Genomic DNA, 25,821 nt, shown 5'->3' with positions numbered 1-25,821 from the left:
TGCGCTACAGCCCGACTCCCGGACTGCATACTTCTAAAGTCCTTTTACCATGCTGATCCAGGTGGTTGGGCTGCCACCAGGCCAAGTTTGTTCCGTTTTTCCTGTGCTATAGTTGAACAGAACATACTCCAATTCATTTTCACAGAAGAAATGCTGTAGATCTGCAGAAGTGACTGGGGGGAGTTGGGGCGTAGCGCAGCGGGTTAAATGCACGTGGCGCAAAGTGCAAGGACCGGTTAGGATCCCAGTTCAAGCCCCTGGCTCCCCACCTCCAGGGGAGTCGCTTCACAGGTGGTATCTCTCTGTCTCTCTATCTCCCCCTTCTCTCTCAATTTCTCTCTGTCTCTATCGAATAACAAATAAATAAAAAAATAAAAAAATAAATAAAAAAGAGTGGGTAGTGGGAACAATTAAAGAGAAATTAATTGGACATATATATATATATATATATGTATGTATCTGCGTTCAATCACCCAACCGAAACTCCATTTGTTTACTTCCCATGTAAATCACCAAAGTCATCAGACTCACATATATGAGACCTAAGCACAAACACAGTCAGGCGTTAAACAGAAGCGATGTAGGCACTTCCTCAGCCTCTGATGCAGAGTGATGAGAAGTAAAAGAGATGCAAATAAACAAAGAAATCAGGCCAAAAACAAGCAAACAAACAACCTCACAAAGGCTGTCTACGAAACATGATTCTTCTTGAGAGAACACAATGAAACCTAAACACAGAAAAGGCAAGGGTTCCTATGACCAAGTGTTATGCTTTGTTTGTTTGTTTGCTTGTTTACCAGAGCACCACTCAGCTCTGGCTTGTTGTTGTACTGGGGATTGAACCTGGGACCCTGGAGCCTCAGGTATAAGAGTCTCTTTGCATAACCGTTAGGTTATCTACCCTCTTCCCTTCAGATGTTCTTTTAATGGAAGGCTGACAACAAGGCCCGTGGAATGAGGAATGTGAGCTGGCACATCTGGGGGAGGAATGGACAGTGAGCACACACGTGTGGAACTGCTAACAACAACAGGTTCTGGTGGCGTTACCCAGGTCATTGTTCTTTGTGATAGCTGCTGCCACCCTGGTCCGTGGTCCTTGCTTGGTAAACTGGTATCCAAACTTGAGGATCCTAGAATTTTCCTCGAGCATCTGGGCTATTTCCATCTCTACAGCTGTCCCCAACTGCTGCCTCTGGTGACAGATGTCCCCAGACACACCGGAAGACAAGAAAGGAAGAGGGAGGGGTTACTTGTATGGTAAAGATGTATGGTGACTTCTAGGACAAAAGGCAAAGAGGCCAGTCTCACACTGAAAAGAACAAAGCCACTTGATTTTATATATAATTTTTTTTTCATGTAGTTCTTTGAGAGCTGTTCTTTGTCCTGAATCAAAGCCCAACAGACAGGTGGCTGAATCTGTTGGCATGCCACACTGAAGACTAAAAGCAATTTTCCTGATTCATTCCATTTGTTTTATATCATGTGTTTTAATATTTAAATCTTCAATTTACCTATAATTTATATATATAACAAAATTTATATATATAATATATATATAACACACACAAAATATATATATATATAACAAAATTCTGGTGACTTGCCCCACTATCTCTTCTTTTATTCTTCCTTCACTGACTTCAAGAACCTCTCAGCTGTGATATCCTCAAGCACTCTTGACTGCCTTTCTGGGCTTGAGGGCTCCGCCAGTCTATTTCTGCACTAGTAGCATACAGCTCAGGTTGCTTTTCAATATATAAATTTAAGACCATATCTTTTCAGTTCAGAAAAACATATGTCTGGTTAGATAAAGGAGGAAAGTTGTGGAGAAACTTGTGTCCTAGGCAAGTTCCAAGACTGCTTCACTCTTTCCTTTTCTTTGTTTTCACCCAGCAACCTGTTAAACAAGTCTCTCCCCCAAGAAATCAGCAAAATGTGATCTTTCCAGTTCGACAATAACAATTCTGGTGGTGAGATTAGTGTTCAAAGCAATGTGGGCCCATGGGAGGGAAAAGGAGAGGGGGAAAAAATAAGGAGGCAAAGAAATACTAACCACCAAATGGTATGAGTAACTTTAGGACGTACTGGGGAACAGTGGACTGTATTAAGAATTGAGATTGAGCTCAGGTGGGGCTGCCATTGTTGTGGTGTATGTTCCCACTGTGGGTCACAGGTGCCGTCCAAGGGCAAGAGGAGCTCATGGTGGGTGTGGCTGGCTGAAGGAATGACATAAAAGTTCCCATGCCTCTCAGATGTCTCCAGCGTTCGAATCCAGTCCTGCACTGCGTAAGGGCTGTGTAAATGATCTGAGAGCTTGGGAGCCAGGTGGTGGTGCACCTGGTTAAGCACATACATTACAGTGTGTAAGGACCCAGGTTCAAGCCTCTGGTTTCCACCTGGGGGGGTGGGGGGGAAGCTTCACAAGTGGTTAAGCAGGTTTGCAGGTATCTATCTCTTTTCCTCTCTACCTCCTCCTCCCCCTCTTAATTTCTCTTTGCTATATCTAATAAATAACTAAGAACATCATAAAAAAGTTAAAGATAAAAAAGCATATAAAAGCTAAAGAAAGGATTTTGGGAGGAGGGCATGGGAAGGCAAGGGGAAGTAGTATCAAACAGATCATGAATTTAATTCTCTGCCCGAGTCTTTTGTGTTGTGTAAATCCAGGACACCATCAACTGGTGACTGACTAAAGAAATTATGGGATATATATTAGTTCATTCCATGTAATAGCTACTCTGCAATCAAAAAAGAAGATCTTGTGTCTCTTGGAACAAAATGAGTGGAACTGAGGGTGATTATGCTTATCAAAATAAGAGATGAAAGACAACTCCCAGATGGTTTCACTCATATGTGTGCATCTCAAGAACTGATACAAATGAATTTGCAAAACAAAACCAAAAAGCAGGAGCAAAGACTTTTCAAGCCTCTGTGAGGACTATGATGGTTATCTTTGGGAGATGGTAGGATGGGGACACAGAACTTTGATGGTGTGTACAGTGTGGAACTATACCCTGCAATCTTACAATCTTGGAACCCACTATTAATCACACACACACACACACACACACACACACACACACACACACACACACACACACACACACACAGTCCAAGGCTTCAAATAAGCACCAATCCTTCTCACAATTTGGATGTATTTCTCTTCGCTTTTTAAAGTTTTTAAAAATTATTTTCATTTATTTACTGAAGACAGCCAGAAATTGAGAGGGAAGGGGAAGAAGGAAAGTGAGAGAGACAGAGATACACACAGCATTGCTTCACCACTTACAAAACACATCCCCTGCAGGTGGGGACTGGGGGGCTGGGGGTTTGAAAATGGGTCCTTGCACATTGTAACATGTATTCTTGACCAGGTGTGCCACTACCCACCCCCTGTGTTTCTCTTTCCTATGTTGTCACTAAATTGAAAAATAAAACAACCAATTTTACACATTTGTTTCTTTAGATCATCTGCTTTTTTTTTCCTTTTGTAAAAAAAAGTTTTCTCTGTTTTCTCTTAGTGAATTTAGCAGTCACCCTGTTCCACTGACCGCTCTTCTCACAGGGGCACCAGATTAAACCAATACTGTGTGCCTGACGCCTGGCCACAAGGGCCTCTGCCCTTCTGCGGCTTCCCGCTGCAGTGCTGCTAACTCAGTCTCAGCTGCTGGTCCTTCCTGAGGACTCTCAGGATTTGTTTTTTCCTTTGGGTCACTAGAAGTTCACTGGGGCTTTATGCCTTCAAGATCCCACTGATCCTGGTGGACTTTTTTTTTTTTTTTCCTTTTCAGATACAGAAGGAGACGGAGACAGAAACAGAGGAGAAGAGCCACCACAACACTGCTACCCTGCTTCACTGCTCATGAACATGTGTGCTCAAGCAGGTACATCACCTGGGGTTCGAGTCCCTGCTCAGCACTTGCAGCGGGGATGCTTCACAAGATGTAAAGCAGGTCTGCAGGTGTCTCTTTTTCTCTCTCCCTCTCTATCTCTCCTGGGGTGGCCAGGGTCTTGAACCCAGAGCCTTGCGTGTGGTAAAGTGTGCACTCTACTGCGTGAACCATCTCCCGGCACCTCACAGAGATTTTTTTTTTTTTGCCTCCAGGGTTATTGCTGGGGCTCAGTGCCTGCACTACGGATCCACTGCTCCTGGAGGCAGCTATTTTTTTTCTCTTTTGTTGCCCTTGTTATCATTGTTATTATTATTGCTGTCATTGTTGTTGGATAGGGCAGAGAGAAATGGAGAGAGGAGGGGAAGACAGAGAGGAGGAGAGAAAGATAGACACCTGCAGACCTGCTTCACCACTTTTAAGGCGACCCCCCTGCATGTGGAGAGCTGAGGCCTTGAACTGGGATTTTTATGCCAGTCCTTGCGCTTTGCGCCATGTACACTTAATTCCTGTGCCACTGCCTGGCCCCTGAGTTTTTTTTTTTTTTTTTAAGATGAAGACGGAAGGGCAGGGAGAGGAAAGGGAGGGAAGGGTAGGGTGAAGGGAGGAGAAGGGGAGAGGGAGAGGGAGGAAAAGAGGGTAAAGGGAGGGAGAGGGACGGAGGGGAGAGATACCAGCACTGAAACAGCACTGAAGCTTCCTTAAATATGGTGGGGGCCAAGCCGAGCCTGGATCGTGCACATGGCAAAGCAGCACACTCTCCAAGTGAGCTGTTTTGATGGCCTGAGATTCTTTTTAATTCAAACTTTTTATTACACAGGTAAGGAGACTTAGGTCTACTTGTAGCAGTCTATCAAAATTTGGACAGGACATAAGTTTTGACTCTGCATTTCCTCATCCTAGGAATACGGCAAAGAAGTTTTCCAGCTGCTTTAGAAAATCTTTTTAGTGATCTTATTTTATTTGTTTACTTACTTGCCTCCAGGGTTATTGCTGGGGCTCGGTGCCTGCACTACTAATCCACTGCTCCTGGAGGCAGCTATTTTTCTTTTTGTTGCCCATCCTTACTGTTTATCGGTGTTGCTGTTACTATTATTGTTGTCATTGTTGTTGGACAGGACAGAGAGAAATGGAGAGAGGAGAGGAAGCTAGAGGGGGGAGAGCAAGATAGACACCTGCAGACCTGCTTCACCTCCTGTGAAGCGACTCCCCTGCAGGTGGGGAGAGGGGGGCTCAAACAGGGATCCTTATGCCGGTCCTTGTGCTTTGCACCACATGTGCTTAACCCCCTGCGCTACCGCCCAGCCCCATGATTTTACTTTTTTTTTTTTTTTCCTCTTCCAGGGTTATTGCTGGGCTCGGTGCCTGCACCATGAATCCACCGCTCCTGGAGGCCATTTTTTCCCCCCTTTTGTTGCCCTTGTTGTAGCTTCGTTGTGGTTATTATTATTGCCCTTGTTGACGCAATTCGTTGTTGGATAGGACAGAGAGAAATGGAGAGAGGAGGGGAAGACAGAGAAGGGGAGAGAAAGACAGACACCTGCAGACCTGCTTCACCGCCTGTGAAGCGACTCCCCTGCAGGTGGGGAGCCAGGGGTTTGAACCGGGATCCTTACGCCGGTCCCTGCGCTTTGCGCCACATGCGCTTAACCCACTGCGCCACCGCCTGACCCCCATGACTTTACTTTTTAATACACAGCTGGGAATTGAACTCACGGTCTTGTACAAATGTGATATCGCTGAGTCAGTCACCTCCCCAGTTCAACTTTTCATTTTATAGTTTGAGACAGACAACAAAGTACCACTGTACTATCTGTGGCGCCCCGCCCATTTTAGTCTATGGTAGGGGATTGGACCTCCTGCATGGAGGTCAGATGCTTTAACACGAAGCTACTTGTGGGGCCCCTTAGAAAGTCTTTATCATCTTTCTTGTCACAAGTAAATAGAAGTCACTTCAGAAGCACATGGGGAGACTAATGTTACATTATACAAATCCATTCTAAATGATTAAAGAGGGTTTTGAGAGTTCAGACTTTTATTTCAAACATTTCTTCACATGAATTTTAAACAATTTCTCTATTCTAAAAATTTCAGAGGCGAGGGGTTGGGCGGTGGCACAGCGGGTTAAGCACACATGGTGCGAAGTGCAGGGACCAACATAGGGATTCCAGTTCGAGCCCCTGGCTCCCTACCTGCAGTGGGGGTTGCTTCACAAGCGGTGAAGCAGGTCTACAAGTGTCTGTCTTTCTCTCCCCCTCTCTGTCTTCCCCTCCTCTCTCATCTTCTCTCTGTCCTATTAAAAAAAAAAAAAAGCCACGGGAGCAGTGGATCTGTAGTGCAGGCATGGAGCCCAGCAATAACTCTGGAGGCAAAAAAAAAAAAAAAAAAAATTCAGGGATCTAGTTCATTCGTTAGCTATAGAGTTGTCTGATCTAGCAAATAACACACTAGATAGTCAGTAATATAAATTTCAGTAAATGACCATTTTTAATATTAAGTATGTTCTAAATATTTCATAGGACATACTCATACTAAAAATCATCCATTGTTTATCTGAAACTCAAATTTAACTGTATTTGATCCAGTGACTGTAACTAGGTGAGAACATACAAAAAAAAAAACACAAAAAAACTAGGAATAGGAAATGGAATTTTACCATGGCTTAAACCAGCACACAAAGTTAAATCTGCTTTGGAATAAGGTACCTACTTCTGCTTTGGAATAAGGTACCTACTTCTGCTTTATATACCCTGGAGACAGATTTTCCTGAGCTGTCACTTCTTTTCATTCTCAGTCCTTTCTAGCTCATCTCCCTACTCTCCCACTCCCTGGTGTCTCTTAATTTACTCATAGCTGGGATACACAGCACTGAGTTTTCCTGGTTTCAGGGCACTCCCTGCTCCCCTGGGGTGGCCCTTCATATCTCTGCCTTTCAGAAACCTGTTTTGGCGATGTATCCTCTCTGGGAATGTGGGAAGAAGGAGTATCAAATCTTCTGTGGGGATTCCCTGACCTTCTGGCAATGAAGTTTGGGAGGAGTCCCAGGGCAGAAGGCCTGCATTAAAACAGTTGCCTGGATAGTTAAAAGTGGAGCTGGAGGTAGTTTATTCCACCTGTCTGGAATCTCCAGCCTGAGGCAAAAGTTCTGCAGTAGGACCCTGGAGTTTCATCAGAGGCTCTAGACCAGGGAATTCTGGAGGAATTCATGCAGGAGGTCCTGTTAACAGGCACTTTCCTTAATTTTTCTTCCATCCACAGCATAAGTCTCCATGCTCTCTCATCTTTCTGGTCCACCCCAGGGCCCACTTCCTTCCCATCCAAAACACTCAGATTCACCTCAAGCCATTGAATACATTCCCCTGTTGCCTCAGGAGAAGGGCACAGCACTGTGGGAGAAGGAGACTTGCTATCTGTGGCCAGGAAGGGGTGGGATGGGGTGGGAAGTTGGCTGGGGGGGGGGGGGGAGGGAGTCAGCAGAGCTCCTCTGAAGGCCGGGCAGGCTGACACTGGGGGAAACAGGCCTGGAACTCAGGAAGTGGTGGCTCCAGGGAGCTGTGGCTTTGTCTATTGATGGGCACACCATGCTGTGACAGAGCTGAGATTGTGATCACGTTTGCTTAGAGCAAAAGAATCTTTTGGAGCATCTTTGTGACATGCGTACTCAACCAGGTGTGTCACACCCAGCCCCCTGGAGCATCTTTGGATATTTGCTCTATGAAAAGTATCTTTTAGAACCCAGATTCTTTTTTTTAAAGTGATTTAATAGTGGTTTACCATATTCTAAGATTAGAGGATATAGTTCCATAGTTGCACATCCCCCATCACCAAAGTTCTGTGCCCCCACCCTCCACACAATAACCACCATATATAATTAACTGATTACTTTTTTACCCAAACATTGTTCAGCTCTGGCTTAACAGTGGTGCCAGGGATGCAACCTGGGACCTTCCAGTCTTTTTGCATAGCCATTATGCTATCTCCCTTGCCCAGAACTTTGCATAGATTCTGTGGACAGTGCCAAACTGCAGGAGCTGGTTCAGCTCTTAGGGCTCTAGTGGTCTTCTGACCAAAGCCAAGGAGTTTGTCTCTGAGGCCATCACCCTGCTCTCTCCTTGTAGGCTAGTACCTACGAGTGGCAATGAATAGCAAAGCAGGGATAGGACTGCTTCAAGAGGCAACAATGATGACAGCAAAACAAAGCAGCTATCAACACCATTGTTCCCACCTCTTCTGTCTGTCTGTCTCTCATTCTGGTGTCTCTGACTAGTCCAGGGCTGGGGACGGTGGCTCTATGTCTCCAGTAGTGTTTCACTACTCAGTGCTCTCTTACTTTCCTTTAATAGAAACTGTTAGAATTTATGGGGCAGGGGCCTAGGCAGTGGCGCACTGGTTGAGCACACACATTACCATGCTCAGGGACCCGGGTTCAAGCCCTTGGTCCCCACCAACAGAGGGGAAGCTTTGTGAGTAGTGAAGCAGTGCTTCAGATATATCTCTTTCTCTCCTTCTCTATCTCCCCCTTCCCTCAGGACTTTGTCCTTCACCTCCCTCTGTGTGGCATTCCCTTCCACAGGGGACCCTATGAAGTGGCCTCACCTGGTTGTCGATTTTGATCTCTGTCAAGGTATCATTTTCTCGGAGTGCCTCCACCAGGGCAAGGATCCCAGTGCCAGTGATAAAGTTGGATTCTATGTTTAGACTTTTCAAGGTTTTGTTTACTTTCAGCATATCTGCGAAAGCCTTTTTTAAGGAAAAAAAAAATTAGCATTTCCAAAGATGTACTTACTGAATTCTCTACTCTCACATTGAATAAACAAAATTTACAGCACGTAAGTAAAATCTTAGTTAAAGTATGTCTTCATATCACCAAAGATAGTAATTTAAAGATAAAATACAAATCATTTAGTTCAGCACCCGAGCCTAGTTATAAAATTCAGTACCTGCAAAACAGACATAGGATTACCAATTTCATTTCCATTAAGGATGTTTAAAAAAAAATTTAATACAGCAGTCAGGAAAACAGCTTGATTTGGAGACCTTTGAACTTGCATGCCTGAGGTTCCTGTTTTGATCTATAGTACTGCATGTGCTGAGATGACAGAGGTAATGCCCAATAGGTGCTGTCACTGAAGAGCTGTGTGAGAACAACAGATGCCCCAATGGGAGCAGACGGAGAGGTTACCCGCCCCTTCCCTCAGCAGCTTGGGGGTGGGGGGAAGAGCAGCTGCTGGGAAACTGGGAGAAATCTTCCAGGAAAGCCATGAGAGTCCCAAGAGAGAAGTTGCAGAAATAGTCACCACCAGACCTTCCACAGACACGCGTGGGAGGGAGTGGGGGAGACACTGCCAAAGCCAGGAACAAAATGCACTGAAATGCTCTCTGGGAGTGAGGGAACTCCTAGGTTGCCATAACAAACCCCCCCCCCCCCCCCCACACACACACATATACTTTGGAGCTGGCTGCCAATCATCCATCTGCTGCTCACAAAAGCGTTCATTCATTCATTCATTCACTCACTCATTGACAAAAAAGGACATTTATAAGATTTTTAAAAAATTTTATTTATTTATTTTCCCTTTTGTTGCCCTTGTCTTTTTATTGTTGTTGTAGTTATTATTGTTGTTGTTATTGATGTGGTTGTTATTGGATAGGACAGAGAGAAATGGAGAAAGGAGGGGAAGACAGAGAGGGAACAGAAAGATAGACACCTGCAGACCTGCTTCACCGCCTGTGAAGCGACTCCCCTTCAGGTGGGGAGCCGGGGGCTGCCGGTCCCTGCGCTTTGCGCCACTTGCGCTTAACCCACTGCGCTACCGCCCGACTCCCCATTTATAAGATTTCTACTATGTATTTGTAGTAAAAAAAAGTCCCCGTCATAGGGAGCTTGTATTTCAGAGAGCAGAATGAATAATAAATAACATATAATATGAACTTGAAAAAAGAAAAAATAGTCAACCCAAATCTCTGACTTTGGGAGAACTATGGTGCTTACTGTTAGAAGCACAAGGACCGGCCTAAGGATCCCAGTTCGAGTCCCCAGCTCCCCACCTGCAGGGGAGTAGCTTCACAAGCAGTGAAGCATCTCTGACTTCCCCTCCTTTCTCCATTTCTCTCTGTCCTATCTAACAATGACAACATCAATAACAATAACCATAATAACTACAACAATAAAACAACAAGGGCAACAAAAGTGAATAAATAAATTTTTTTTTTAAAAGAAATAGGTACATAACAGGTGAAACTTCAGAATTCCAAGGGGAAAAGAAAAGGAGTCCTAAAAGTCTTTAGGAATGTAAGAAATAAGTTATTTGCAAGGCAACAAGAGCCAGACCAGCTCCATTCACTAGATTTTAACATCCATGAGAACAGAGAGTTCTATATACTTATATATCCAGATGGTTGTAAATGTCGGCAATAAGTTTTAATAACTACAATCTAGAGGCAGAAGGAGAGACGGAAAGAAGAGTGAGTACAGAAACAGAAATGATCTTTTTTTTTTTTTTTTTTTTTAAACCAGAGCATTGATCAGCTCCAGCTTATAGTAGTGCTGGGAACTGAACCTGGATCTTCGGAGCCTCAGGCACAAGGGTCTCTTTGCATAACCATTATGCTATCTACCCTTGCCCCCTTGTCTTTTCTAGTGATTAAAAAATGCCTAAGAGGAATAGAAAATAAAAGTATATGTAAAGCAATGATTTTCTGCTACTGTCACCAGGTTGTCACTGGTCTGAGCTGACTTTTCATACAAGAAGAAAGAGACACAGTGAAAAGAGGGGCTGGGCAGTGGCACACCTAGCTGAGTAAAGAAGTTACCATACATAAGGATCTAGGTTCAGGCTCCTGGCCCCTTCTTGGAGGCAGGAAGTTTCAAGATCAGTGAAGCAGTGCTGTAGATATCTCTCTCACCCTTCCTCCCTATCCCCTCTTCCCCTCACAATTTCTGTCTTATCAAATTAAAAAATATATATATTTTTAAAGGAGAGAGAGACAGATTGAGACTGTAGTACTGAAGTTTCCCCTAGTGCAACAGCACTCCAAGTGGCGCGCCTGGGTCACATGCTTGGCAAAGAAGGCGCCCTCCCAGGCGAGCTGCTTTGCCATCCCCACCCCCACCCTCTGTAGTGTACCTTAGAATGACCTGGAAGCCTCAAAAAATATTAAACACTTGAACCCATGTCCAGATGAAATTTCTGGCTGTCATCTAGGCAGATGCGTTTTTAAAGTTCTCCAGGTGTTTCATGTCCTGTCGGGACTGGAAACCACCTTGATTAAAGACAACAGGAAAATTGAAAACAAAACAAAATTGAAAACAAGCTGCTCGTAGGGATTATTCTGCAGAATAGAACAAGGAACTTTTAAAATGTTTAAAGTGGTTTTAGGAAAGAAAAAAAATCAGGAAGAAGGAAAAGGAGAAAGCAAACAACTTGAGAATGGAATAGAATTTCTCAACTTTGGAATGATTGGCATTTGAGGCAGGAGATGTCTTTGCTGTGGGAGGGTATCCTGTGAGCTGTAGGCTATTCAGCACCATCTCTTTCTTTGGAGACTCACTAACTGCCAAAAGAACCCCTCCTAGTCATGCCAAATCCAGTTCCTGCCAAATACCTCCTGGAGGGAAAAATAATCCTTGCTTAAAAGCCTGAATTGGACTAGAAGAGTAATCTTGTGTTTGAGTTGGTTCTTTGAACTACAAAGAAAGTTTGAGGTTTTGGACTGGCATGAATGAGAGTCTATCATGGAAATTAAAGTGCACTTTCTCCATGACATTACGAGAATTAAATGTACACATTTTGACTAGAATACCAGAAAGGCAACCACCAGTTCTTTTACCTACAGAAGCTCCAAGCCTTGGGATTTACTTTCATTATGAGAACCACAAAATGTCAGCAATCAGTCTTTTTATTAAATTATTGTTGTTGTAGTTATTATTGTTATTGATGTCGTCGTTATTTCCAAGTGCTGAAGCAGTGTTGCAGGTGTCCCTCTGTCTCTCTCCCTATCACTCCCTTCCTTCTCAATTTCTGGCTGTCTTTCTCCAATAAATAAATAAAGATAATAAAAAAAAAATTTAAATTCCAGGGCCCTCTGGCAAGTAGCCAGAATCCTGCCAATTTTTTTTCCCCTCACATTTTTGTTGCCCTTGTTGTTTTATTGTTGTAGTTATTATTGTTGTTGTCGTTGTTGGATAGGACAGAGAGAAATCGAGAGAGGAGGGGAAAGACAGAGAGGGGGAGAGAAAGACACCTGTAGACCTGCTTCACTGCCTGTGAAGTGACGCCCCCTGCAGGTGGGGAGCCAGGGCTCGAACCGGGATCCTTATGCCGGTCCTTGCACTTTGCGTCATGTGTGCTTAACCCGCTGCACTTCTGCCCAACCCCCCCACACCCCAATTTCTTTTAAACTCCAGAAAACACTCTTCTCTTTTTAATTTTTTTGTATTTATTTATCTATTCCCTTTTGTTGCCCTTGTTTTATTGTTGTAGTTATTATTGTTGTTGTTACTGATGTTGTTGTTGTTGGATAGGACAGAGAGAAATGGAGAGAGGAGGGGAAGACAGAGAAGGGGAGAGAAAGATAGATACCGGCAGACCTACTTCACCGCCGGTGAATTGACTCCCCTGAAGGTGGGGAGCCTGGGACTCGAACTGGGATTATTCCGCCGGTTGTTGCACTTTGCGCCACATGCGCTTAACCCGCTGCACTACTGCCAGACTCCCAACACTCTTCTTATACTGAACAAATCAGGAAAGGCCCAGCCAAACAACCCTGGGCTGTAGGACCAAGTTTTTTTTTTTTTTTTAAATTCAGCAAATATTTGATCACCTATTACATGTGCTTGGGATAACATTGATAAAATGAAGATTAGATTGCCGAACGGTTCTATAAATACAATAGAAGTTCATTTTTAAAGAAGGCTTTGCTTTCTGCACTTTACAGAATTGTATGGGAATGAAGTTTCCTACGCAGCCCAAAGATACTTAGTTCAGCCATGAGACACCCGTGATTATTAACCCCTTGAAAAATCGTGCTTCTGAAGTGAGACTTGCTGCCAATGTGAAACACACACTGATGTCAAATATGCCATATGGAAAAAAAAAAAAAAGAAAAGATGTAATATGGGAAAACACTGTGGGATTCCTTGGTTAGGTTTTATTTCTTTCCTTTTTCTCTTTTCTTTCTTTCTTTTTTGCCTCTGTGAAGCTCAGATTGCTCATTTGTTAGAGTGGGAGCTCATACAGTACATACCTCAGAGCATTATAATGTGGATTATCCTGCTAATACTGCTCTTACTAACTGCTCCAGAAATGTTAGTGATGAATAAGCGAAACAAAACTGGTGGTGTCAGCAGTCACCTTATTTGGTTCAAAGGGCTTCCTTACCAAAAAACCAGGGCTTGGAACTGGGTTGTTATTTGTTTTTGCTTACTGGTGTTGAGTATAAAAATCCAACCGAGCTAATTTTATTTACTTATTTAATTTATTCCTTCCCATTTTATGGGGGGTAAATGGTTTATAGTATCGTTGCTGACACATGGGAGTTTAATTTACTTTTGCCTCTAGAGTTACTGCTGGGACTGAGAGCACAGATAACAACTCAGTCTCTCCTGGTGGCTTTTTTTTTTTTTTTGATAGCGGGTGATACACAAACACGGGGGGGGGGGGGGTTGGAGGGGGGAGAGAGGGAGGGAGGGAGGGAAAGAGAGAGAGAGAGCGAGCAAGCCTGAAAGGAGAAACACCTACAACACTGCTCCAAACACTCACAAAGCTTCCTCCCTGCAGGTGGGGACTGGGGACTTGAACCCAGACCCTCATACACAGTAATGTGGGCACTCTACCAGGTGAATCAGTACTTAGTCCCAATTTATTTATTTGTTATTAATTAAATCATATGAGAGTTTCATATGAGGGAATGAGAGAGAAGTCAGAGAACCACGCTAGCATATGTGACCCAGGGCCTTGGACATGCAAGTCCAGCTTCTATCAGCTGAGCTACTCCCCCCACACACACACACCCCAGCCATCTCAGGGTTATTTTGAAAGATCTCATAGCCTTAACTGATTCATAAATCCAGCAGCAACCCGTTTGGCAAGCAGAAGACAGCTGCCCCCCAACTGCACAAAGTGAAAGATTTTATAGGCAGAATGAGGGCGAGTGAGATAAAGGAAGAAGGGATTGTTTCAGGTTTAGGTAATGTACCTGTGGGAAGCTAATCTGCATCAGATTAGCTCACCATCCGCTGAGAAACGGAAAATGTTCTTTCACTAATTCTGACCAGAGAACTCCATACTGACCAGCTTGGACAGCATTTCTGGAGACAGCTGTGACCTCTGTTAGTGTAGGTGCTGAGTCTCAGCGGGCAGCACAAGTATCTCCACTTGGGGACCACCATTCTTTTCTTTCTTTGTGTCCTACCCCCCTCCCCCTCACTCCGCTTCTCTAATTTTTGCCAACAGGGCTTCTTTGGGGCTCCATACCCGCACAATTCCATACTCTCAGTAGAATTCTACCATCCTCCTTTTTCCCCCAGATAGAGGGTGAGAGATAGAGAGAGACAAAGAGACAAAGAAAGACACCACAGCATCATTCCACCACTCATGAAGTGTCCCCTTTTCCTATTGCTCCCCTGTGGTGGTCAGAGGCTTGAACCTGGGTTCTGGCGCATGGCAAAGTGTTCACTCTACTGGGTGAGCTATCTTTAACTCTCATTTTCTTTTTTCTTTCTTTCTTTCTTTCTCTTTTTCCTTCTTTTTCTTTTTTCTTTTTTTTACCATAACACTGTTCAGTTCTGGCTTATGGTGGTACAGGGGATTGAACCTGGGACGTTGGAGTCTCAGGCATGAAAGTCTGTTTGCTATAACCATTATGCTATCTACTTTCCGCCCCCATGTTCTTTTGACATTGGTTAATAGTATCAATTTTTTTTTCAAAATTTGGTTGTTATAATATTTTGAAACATATTAAGCTATTTCAGAGATTAAAGAGTGCTGAAGAAATAGCTCCACAGAAAGATTATTGGACTTGTGTGCCTAAGGTTCCTGGTTTGATCCCTGGCACTCCATGAATTGAAGTGGTATTCTCTGCCTCTGGTGAAATTCTATCTAACATCTTTTTTCTTCTTCTTCTTTTTTTTTTTTTTGATTCTAGGGTTATCGCTGGGGCTTGGTGCCTGCACTATGAATCCACTGCTCCTGTGACCATTTTTTCAACTTTTTTGTATAGGACAGAGAGAAATTGAGAGGGGAGAGGAGATAAAGAAGGAGAGAGAAAGATGGAAATCAGCAGACCTGCTTCACTACTTGTCAAGTGACCCCCCCCCCCGCAGGTGGGGATCTGGGGGCTCAAACCAGGATCCTTGCACGGGTCCTTGCACTTGTACACTGTGTGCTTAACCCGCTGAGCCATTGCCTTGCTCCTCTACCTAATATCTTTTAAAAAAAGATAACATGATGTGAAATAGACTTTATTACATATTTAAATTTTTTCAAATTATACTTACTTATTGGTTAGAGTCAGCCATAAATCGAGAGAGAGATGGGTGATAGAGAGGGAGAAAGACAGAGAAACACCTGTAACACTGCTTCACCACATGCAAAGCTTTTCCCCTGCAGGTGGGACTAGGGGCTCGAACATGGTCTTTGTACATTGTAATGTGCATTCAACCAGGTGCACCACTACGGGCCCCAATTTTAATATTTTTATGTGCTAAGTTCATGGTTGGATTTGGAGACTGTGACAGAATGTTTCAGTAGATGCAGCTGTTCTCTAAAATTTACACATAAGCACAGAACAAAAATTAATTTTTTTTATTGCTACCAGTTTTTGTTGGGGCTCAGTTCCTGCACAGTGAATCCACTGCTCCTTTTCCCTTTGTTATTTCTTTCTTGTCTTTCTTCCTTCCTTCTTTCCTCCCTCCCTACCTCCCCCCCTTCTTTCTTTTTTATTGCCACCAGGGTTATTGTTGGGGCTTGGTGCCTTACTACAAATCCACTGTTCCTGGTGGTCATCCCCCACACCTTTTTTTCTTTCTATTTTACTTGATAGAACAGAGATAAAATGAGAGAGGAGGGGAGGGGGAAAGAAAGACACCTGCAGATCTGCTTTACTTCTCGTGAAGCTTCTCCCCTGCAGGTGGGGGCTGGAGCTCGAACCTGAGCCTGAACCTGTACATGGTAATATGTATGCTTAACTGAGCATGCTCCCTCCCTTTCTTTTATTTTCTAGGACAGATAGAAAGCAAAAGGAAAGGGAGTCGGGTGGTAGCACAGAGGGTTAAGCGCACGTGGCACAAAGCGTAACCGCCGGTGTAAAGATCCTGGTTCAAGCCCTCAGCTCCCCACCTCCGGGGTGATTGCTTCACAGGCAGTGAAGCAAGTCTGCAAGTATCTATCTTTCTCTCCTCCTCTCTGTCTTCCCTTCCTCTCTATTTCTCTCTGTCCTATGCAACAATGGCGACATCAATAACAACAACAATAATAACTACAACAACAATGAAAAGCAACAAGGGCAACAAAGGGGGAAAATAAATAAGTAAAAGAAAGAAAGGAAGAAAGAAAGAAAGAAAGAAAGAAAGAAAGAAAGAAAGAAAGAAAGAAAGAAAGAAAGAAAGGAAAGAGGAAAAGGCTGAGGTAGAGAGGTGGGTGGAGAGAGGGAAAAGTTTTCTCCCTGTAGGTGGGGACTAAAGTCTAAACATTTTTTGAAAAAACTGTCTCATATATATTCTTCCTTTTTTCTTCTAAACAAGTAATGCTAACAAAATTAGTTAACACAAAATGTCAGACAGTTTGGTGCCATTTTGTTGTCTTTCTCCTGGTTTTATTAACTGTGGAGAAAATGAATTTGCCAGTGCCACAAATTGTGGATGGACAAAGCAAAAAGTTTCAAAATTCTAATGACTTCAATATGTATGCCATCTCTCTTTTTATCATTTTATTTGGAGGGGGGAGTTAGTGCTTTACAGTGCTGTCACTGACACATGAGTATACTTTTTTATCTCCCTGTGAAAGTTCTCTGCAGAACACTCACACTCATAACCTTTACATCACCAGGCACCAGGACTCCAAGATTTTCTTTGGCCCCTCCCTCCTCCTTCCCCAGAGTCATTTGCTTTGATGCAATACACCATCCCGTTATATTGTTAAGACTCTTACTCACAATCGCCACAGGGTCACTGCTGCGGGTGGCAGCCAGGCTGAACTTCTTGACATGAGTGTTGGTCTCCAGGGCCTTTGCAAATTCCTTCAGGGTTGGAATTGGAATGTTCTGAGATGGGAGAGACAGATAGGCCATGAGTCATACTGCAGCACCTCTACCCCAAGCTAATGCCCATGGATTTTATTTAAAGATTAAAAAAAACAAAACAATTTATTTATTTAGGGGGCAGCACAATTTGTAATAGCCAAAACCTGGAAGCAACCCAGGTGTCCAACAACAGATGAGTGGCTGAGCAAGTTGTGGTCTATATACACAAAGGAATACTACTCAGCTGTAAAAAATGGTGACTTCACCGTTTTCAGCCGATCTTGGATGGACCTTGAAAAAATCATGTTGAGTGAAATAAGTCAGAAACTGAAGGATGAATATGGGATGATCTCACTCTCAGGCCAAAGTTGAAAAACAAGATTAGAAAAGAAAACACAAGTCGAACCTGAAATGGAATTGGAGTATTACACCAAAGTAAAAGACTCTGGGGTGGGTGGGTGGGTGGGGAGAATACAGGTCCATGAAAGATGATGAATGACATAGTGGGGGTTGTATTGTTAAATGGGAATCTGGGGAATGTTATGCATGTACAAACTATTGTATTTACTATTGAATGTAAAGCATTAATTCCCCAATAAAGAAATAAATTATTTAAAAAAAAAAAGAAAAAATCATGTTGAGTGAAATAAGTCAGAAACAGAAGGATGAATATGGGATGATCTCACTCTCAGGCAGAAGTTGAAAAACAAGATCAGAAAAGAAAACACAAGTAGAACCTGAAATGGAATTGGCATATTGCACCAAAGTAAAAGACTCTGGGGTGGGTGGGTGGGGAGAATACAGGTCCATGAAGGATGATAAACGACATAGTGGGGGTTGTATTGTTAAATGGGAAACTGGGGAATGTTATGCATGTACAAACTATTGTATTTACTGTTGAATGCGAAACATTAAAAAAATAATAATAAAAAAATAAAAAAATAATTTGACTCAGATTGGAGTATTTCACCAAAGTAAAAAACTCTGGATGGGGGGAGAGGGTAGATTTTTAGCTTCACTATAGGGGGGTAGGGGTGGGGACACAGACCTTTGGTGGTGGGAATGGTGTTAATATACATTCCTACTAAATTATAATCTTTTTTAAAAATTAAATTTTTTCCCCTTTTGTTGCCCTTGCTGTTTATTGTTGTTGTTGTTGTTGTTATTTTGCTGTCATCATTGTTGGATAGGAAAGAAAGAAATGGAGAGAAGAGGGGAAGACAGATAGGGGGAGAGAAAGATAGACACCTGCAGACCTGCTTCACCACCTGTGAAGCGACTCCCCTGCAGGTGGGGAGCCGGGGGCTCGAACTGGGATCTTTATGCCAGTCTGTGCGCTTTCCACTATGTGCACTTAACCCACTGCACCACTGCCCGGCTCCCTAAATTATAATCTTATAAATCCCTATTCAATCAATATATGAGGGGACTGAAAAATACTAAAAAAAAAACATAATAAAAATCTGTTATTAGATGCCAGGAAGTGGTGCAACAAGAACTGGTAGTGTTGGGCCCAGTGGTGGCACACCTGGTTGAGCTCACATTACAGTGTTCATTGGATCGACCTTCCCGTGGTGCATCCCGTGAGTACCCATTCATTGGGGAAACTGACTGAATCCACATGGATCCCAGTCACTTTCAAAGCCGTTAACTGGCTATGGAAGAAGGGCAAACGCTAGAAGAAGACAGTGTTCAAGGACCCGGGTCCAAGCCCTCAGCTCCCACCTGCAGGGGGAAAGCTTCACGATTGATGCAGCAGGTCTGCAGGTGTCTCTCTGTCTCTCTTCTTCTATCTCCCTCTTCCCTCTAGATATCTGGCTGTCTCTAGCAAATAAATAAAGATAATAAAAATTTTAAAAGAATAAGTGGTGCTGGCAATGTTGTCTTTTCCTTGATTCCTTTTCTTCCTTCTTCTTGTGAGAGTGCATGCACGTGCCCTCTCTCTCTCTCTCTCTCTCTCTTTTTAAATTCATTTTACCAGAGCACTGCTCAGCTCTGCCTTTTTTTGGATAGGACAGAGGGAAATTGAGAAGGGACGGGAAGGTAGAGAGGAAGGAAGATAGACACTTGCAGACCTGCTTCACTGCTTGTCAAGTGACTCCCCATCCCCTGCCGCAGGTGGGGAGCCAGGGGCTCTAACCAGGATCCCTGCACTTTTTAATTTTATTTTCCCTTTTGTTGCTTTAAAAAAATTATTGTTGTAGTTAATATTGTTGTTATTGATGTCGTCATTGTTGGATTGGACAGAGAGAAATGGAGAGGAGGGGAAGACAGAGGGGGAGAGAGAAAGATAGACACCTACAGACCTGCTTCACTGCCTGTGAAGGGACTCCCCTATAGGTGGGGAGCCAGGGGCTCGAACCGGGATCCTTCCTCCAGTCCTTGCGCTTTGTGTCAAATGTGCTTAACCCGCTGCGCTACCGCCAAACTCCTGATCCCTGGCTTTGTACTGTGTGTACTTAACCTGGTGCGCCATCACCAGGCCCCCTCTCCACAAGTTTTCCATCTTGTAATAAATCAAGCAGTGGACAGCAACCATAACGAAATACCTTAATGTTGTTCAGGTTGACTTCCTGCAAGCTGGAATCATTGGCTCTCATCTGCTGCAGGCTGACTTCCACGTTTGTAGGGTTGGGAGGCTCCTCAAAGATTGGCTTGACTTTTTCACCTTTGACTACATCTAAGCAACAGATTTAATTTTAGAAAGACAAGATCCCCTGTCAATATTAGAGCTGATTTGCCCCCAAATAATCTTTATTTATTTATTTAGCCTCCAGGGTTATTTCTGGGGCTCAGAACCTGCTCTACAAATCGACTGCTCCTGGTGGCTATCTTTTTTTTTTTTCTTTGTTGCTTTAGGTATTGTTGTTGTTGGGTAGGACAGAAAAAATTGAGAAGGGAGGGGAAGACGGAAAGACAGACACCTGCAGACCTGCTTCACCATTTGTGAAGCAAACCTCCCCCCCCCCCCCCCCCCCCCCGCAGATGTGGAGCCCGGGATTCAAACCGGGATTCAAACCGGGATCCTTGAGCCAATCCCTGTGCTTTGCACTATGTGCACTTAACCTGGTGCATTACTGCCCGGCCCTCTCAAATAACCTTTCTTTCATAAGCCCTGGTTCTATTACCTCTCTAATGTCAATGAGAGCAGGCTTATTCTAAACACGTAAGCACAGAAATGGTAGGCCAAACCACAGTTCCAATGGCTGCATCTTCTCTATTGCAGTGAGAAGTCTTAGTGGCTGATACATGGAGCCTCCCCCACCCTTCTCCCCTTTCAGCAGCAGTTACTGTACGGACTTCTTTCAGACTAAACTAACCACGCCACAGATTCTGAGATGCAAACAAGAAATCCCGAATTTCTTCATTTCCCAAACCTCAACACTTCTCTGGCCTCATGACCATGTCCCACCCGCCTCTGATTTCCACTTTGGAGCTTTAGTTTCTAAGAAGGAATGGGGAAATAAAAAGGGGGCGGGGGGGAATTTTCAATAGAAGTCAACAGAAAATTGCAGTGCACATAATATACGAAGGGTTAATAGTCCAATGTAAACAGAGATCCTAAAAACAATGTTCATGCAATTAAAAATGAACAGATAATGTGACCAGAAGAATCTGCAGCTCAGCTGGGAGTATGGATTGACCTGTTAACGCCCTTGTTTAGCAGGGAAGCAATTACAAAAGCCAGACCTTCCACCTTCTGCATCCCATAATGACCCTGGGTCTATACTCCCAGAGGGATAGAGAATGGGAAAGCTATCAGGGGAGGGGATGGGATACGGAGTTCTGGTGGTGGGAACTGTGTGGTGTTGTACCCCACTTATCCTATGGTTTTGTCAATGTTTCTTTTTTTATAAATAAATAAATAAATAAATAAATAAATAAATAAATAAATAGAATCTGCAGCTCAACCAAAATATTAACAAAAATTCTGGGGGCCAGGTGGTAGCACATCTAGTTGAGCGCACATGTTACAATGCACAAAGACCCAGGTTTGAGCCCCTGGTCCCCATCTGCAGAGGGAAAGCTTTGTGAATGGTAAAGCAGTGCTGCAGGTATCTCTCTTTCTCTCTATCTCCCCTTTCCTTCTTGATTTCTGACTGTCTCTATCCAATAAATAAAGATTCAAAAATTCTGAAATAAAAGATGAGGTGTTATTTTGTCAGCAAGAGAAAAAGGTAAACAAATAACATTAAGAGTTTGCAACAATGTAGAGAAAGATGTCCTCATCTACTGCAGGTAGACATGTAAGTTAGTACAGACTTTTTAGGAAATATTCTTTGTACAGTCATTTGGCATTATCTATCAAAATATAAAATGTGGAACTCTATGACCAGAAATTCTAATTTAGTATTTAAATTTATTTTTATTTTATTTTATTGTTTACCAGAGCACTGCTCAGCTCTGGCTTATGGTTGTGTAGGATACTGAACCTGGGACTTTGGAGCCTCAGGCATGAGACACTCTTTGCATAACCATTATGCCATCGACCCCTGCCCACCAGCAATTCTTTATCTAGAAGTTTTTAAAAAAATTGCAATGAATACATACAAATTTTCATGGACACACTACAAAATGTCCATCAATGTGACAATGGTTAAATAAGTTGTAGCATAATCATATACTATGATGCTTTGTACCAAAGCCCAGACCATTCCTAACATAGTAGGCATTTAGTAGATGACCAATGAATGGGTGAGAGACTACTAATGAATTCTACATTCCTCTAGGAGATGCTGACATAGAAGACAGGTTGGAATGTTTTGTGCCAGCAAGTCCACAGCATGTATGTTTGTCTTGCTCTCTGGGGGAGGTGGGTGCTGACAATCAAGGGAGAAGCATTAGTTACTGAGACAGATGGACATTTCAACAGAGGGGCCAAGGAAGTGGTTCAGAGAGGACAGCATGTGCTTTCTATGTGGGAGGCCCTAGGTTCTTTTCTTGACAACACAAAACAAAAACAAAGCAAATACCCTTCCTCCCCCCAACCAAACACAGGAACACAAAATTCATTTGATACTACATGATGACTATGCAACCTTTTTATTTTTACTTTTTTATATTTATCCTTTAAAATATTTATTTATTTATTCATTCATTCACTGGATACAGACAGCTAGAAATTGAGAGGGAAGGGGTGATAGAAAAGGAAAGAGACGGGAGCTGGGTGGTAGCACAGCGGGTTAAGTGCACGTGGTGCAAAGTGCATAAGGATCCTGGTTTGAGCCCCTGGCTCCCCACCTGCAGAGGAGTCACTTCACAGGGGGTGAAGCAGGTCTGCAGGTGTCTATCTTTCTCTCCCTCTCTCTGTCTTCCTCTCCTCTCTCCATTTCTCTCTGTCCTATCCAACAATGATGACATCAATAACAACAATAACTACAACAATAAAACAAGGGAAACAAAAGGGAATAAACAAATAAATAAAAGGAAAGGGAAGGAAAGAGACAGACACCTGGAATACTGCTTCATCACTCATAAAGCTTTCCTCCTGCAGGGGACTGGGGACTCAAGCCCAGGTCCTTGTATGCTGGCCCCTTTAAAAAAATTTTTTTTATGTTTATTGTCACCAGGGTTATTACTGGGGCTTTGTGCCTGCACGGTGACTCCACTACTCCCGGAAGCCATTTTTACTTTTTTTTTTAAATATATATACACATATTCCCATGTTTATTGTAGCATGACTTACAATAGCCAAGAACTAGAAACACTTTTTCCTTTCTTATTAGATAGGACAGAAACAAATTGAGAGGGGAGGGAGGGGGGTGAGAGAGAGAAAGGAGAGAGAGACCTGCAGCCTTGTTTCATTCACTGCTTATGAAGCTTCCCTCTGCGGGTGAGGACCAGGGACTTGAGCTCAGGTCTTTGCACATTGTCCCTATGCTTAGCGATAGGTGTGCTTAACCCGTAGTGCCACTGCCTGGCCCACCCAGCATGGTGATGTGTGTGCTCAGCTGGGTGCACCACCACCCAGCCCCTGGAATTACTGTTTTACTAGTCCTTTCCTTTATCAGCTACTCTATTCTGGTGTAACTACTCTTAAGTCCACAGCTCCTTGGTGAAATGACAAAATCCACATCTCAAGCCTTCAGGACAGAACCTGAAGTTGCCAGGAATCCCAGTCAGCAGGTCTCATTCCTACCAGTAACACCTAGTGGCTCCAGAGTTTCATACAACCACAGATTCCACATCAACTTACTTCTTACAGTCCCTTTGCCACCTTTTGTGCTGGGTGTTTCTTCATCAAACTTTGGATTGTTGAGCAAGTTGTGTACTCCAAGGACAGCTAAATACAGAGATAACCAAAGGGTCAATATTAAAGCTTGTGAAGAAAGCATGTTAGTTTGTCCACATTGCTAGTTTCTTTTTCTAACTAAGATTTATTTATTTATGACAGAGAGGAGAGTATCACTCTGTCACATGCAATGCCCGGGATTGAACTCAGGATCTCATGCTTATAAGTCCACTACACTGGCGCCTGCCTGCTAATTTGTTTTTCAAAGAACAATTCTTCATATCATAAAGGCAAATATCTAGAGCTCCCCTTTCCTTGCATATTGCATGCTATACGTATCATGCTCAATAAACTTGTGTGCTTTTTAAAAAATCCTCCTTCCAAGACCATTGTCTATATTCATGTTTTTCTTCTTATTCATTTATTGTTATTGTTTTTTCTTACCAGAGCACTACTCAGCTCTGGTTTAAGGTGGTGCCAGTGATTGAGCCTGGGCCTTAAGAATCTCAGTTATCTAAAACCCCACTTCTTCAGAGTCCTACCCCATTAAGGAAAGACAGAAACAGGGTGGGGGTATGGATTGACCTGCCAATATCCATATTCAGCAAGAGAAGCAATTACAGAAGCCAGACCTTTCACCTTCTGTACCATCTTCCCAGAGGGATAAAGAATAGGGAAACTTCCAATGGAGGGGGGACACAGAGCTCTGGTGGTGGGAACTGTGTGGAGTTGTACCTGCTATCTTACAATTTTGTTAATCATTGCTAAATCACTAATAATAAATGATTAGAAAAAATGAATGTCAGGGGGCTGGGTGGTGGCACACCTGGCTCAGCACACGCATTGCAGTGTGCAAGGACCCAGGTTCAAGCCCCTGGTCCCCACCTGCAGGAGGAAAGCTTCATGAGTGGTGAAGCAGGGCTGTAGTTGTCTCTCTCTCTCTCGCCCTCTCTCCCCTTCCCCTCTTGATTTCTGGCTGTATCTATCCAATACATAAAGATAGCAAATTAAAAAAAAAAGAGAGAGAAGAAAAGAGAGTCGGGCTGTAGCGCAGCAGGTTCAGCGCAGGTGGCGTAAAGCTCAAGGACCGGCATAAGGCTCCCGGTTCAAGCCCCCAGTTCCCCACCTGCAGGGAAGTCGCTTCACAGGTGGTGAAGCAGGTCTGCAGGTGTCTTTCTCTCCCTATCTCTGTCTTCCCCTCCTCTCTCCATTTCTCTCTGTCCTATCCAACCACAACAATATCAATAATAACTACAACAATAAAAAACAAGGGCAACAAAAGGGAAAATAAATAAATAAATATTAAAAAAAAAGAAAAAAAGAATTTCAGGTATGAACATCTCTTGCATAACCACTATGTTACTTCTCTGCCCTATTCTTGTCTTCTTTCTACATTTATACAAGTGGACACATTTAGAATGAAAGGAATAAGGGTCTCATCATGTCCCGAGATTTTGAAAAGCTGTTTAGACTTCCTAGTTAAGTCACTGAATCCTTCATATGTAAAATGGGAGGGTGGAGCAGTCTAAGGACATTTATGGCATGCGTTTTTCCAGAGGCAGACAACCAGATTGTGGGTCTCTTTCAGTGACTATCTCCTCGCCTCTCCCTTCTCTTAGGACCAGATGAAGTCGTCTTCACCCACCTAGAGCATTCCAGGCTGGGAAATAACAGGAGAGTTGTCAGCCACAAAAGGCCAGTGATTTTTTTTTAAATTGATTTAATAATGATCGACAAAACTGTAGGCTAAGAGGGGTACAATTCCACACAACTCCCACTACCAGAGTTACGTATCTCATCCTCTCCACTGGAAGCTTTCCTATTCTTTTTTTTTTTTTTTTTGTCTCCAGGGTTATTGGTGGGGCTTGGTGCCTGCACTATGAATCCACTGCTCCTGGAGGCCATTTTTTTTCCTTTTTGTTGCTCTTGTTTATCATTGTTGTTATTATTATTGTTGTTGGATACGACAGAGAGAAATGGAGAGGAGGGGAAGACAGAGAGAAGGAGAGAGAGAGACACCTGCAGACCTGCTTCACCACCTGTGAAGCAACTCCCCTGTAGGTGGGGAGCCAGGGGCTCGAACAGGGATCCTCATGCCAGTCCTTGCACTTTTCGCCATGTGCGCTTAACCCGCTACGCTACCGCCAGACTCCCAGTTTTCTTATTTTTAATCCCTCAAAAGGCCAGTGATCTTGACTTGAGGTTTTGAGTTTCCTGCAATACATGGAACCTGCACCAGGAGGCAGCACAGTACGCCAGCAGCATGGCAGCATAGAAGAGGTGGCGACCTACAGGCTCTCCCTTCACTGATGCAAGGATGGGTCCCAGGAGCAGCCCAGGTAGATAATCTGTCAACCTGAACTCATCAGCTGTAATCTACAGAGGAAGAGGAGGCAGGCGGACAGACAGCACAGGAAAGGCAAAGGCTCAGAGCCAGCAAGTCTGCGTCTTGAGTGGCAC

The 25,821-nt window shown here is 43.5% G+C and overlaps 1 protein-coding gene across 6 annotated transcripts in view; it reads right to left on the bottom strand.

The window, feature by feature from the left end:
• Positions 1–25,821, bottom strand: part of TMOD2 (tropomodulin 2) — a 61,615-nt gene that overhangs the window by 7,436 nt on the left and 28,358 nt on the right. For 2 of the 6 annotated variants that reach the window (XM_060174680.1, XM_007531883.3), the window contains exons 5-9: positions 23,326–23,412; positions 19,679–19,809; positions 17,043–17,150; positions 8,487–8,630; positions 1,048–1,192 (exon numbers count right to left, since the gene is read on the bottom strand). In XM_060174680.1, the coding sequence (XP_060030663.1) occupies positions 1,048–1,192; positions 8,487–8,630; positions 17,043–17,150; positions 19,679–19,809; positions 23,326–23,412 (615 nt within the window). Of the gene's footprint in view, positions 1–1,047; positions 1,193–8,486; positions 8,631–12,806; positions 12,957–17,042; positions 17,151–19,678; positions 19,810–23,325; positions 23,413–25,821 lie in introns of those variants that run through there. The other 4 variants (XM_060174681.1, XM_060174683.1, XM_060174684.1 and 1 more) reach the window with 4 other exon arrangements.

Source organism: Erinaceus europaeus, chromosome 16 (genome assembly GCF_950295315.1).
Source record: "Erinaceus europaeus chromosome 16, mEriEur2.1, whole genome shotgun sequence".
NCBI classification, from domain to species: Eukaryota; Metazoa; Chordata; class Mammalia; order Eulipotyphla; family Erinaceidae; genus Erinaceus; species Erinaceus europaeus.
The sequence above is the reverse complement of the archived record's forward strand: the minus strand, read 5'-3'. Positions and strand labels throughout refer to the sequence as shown.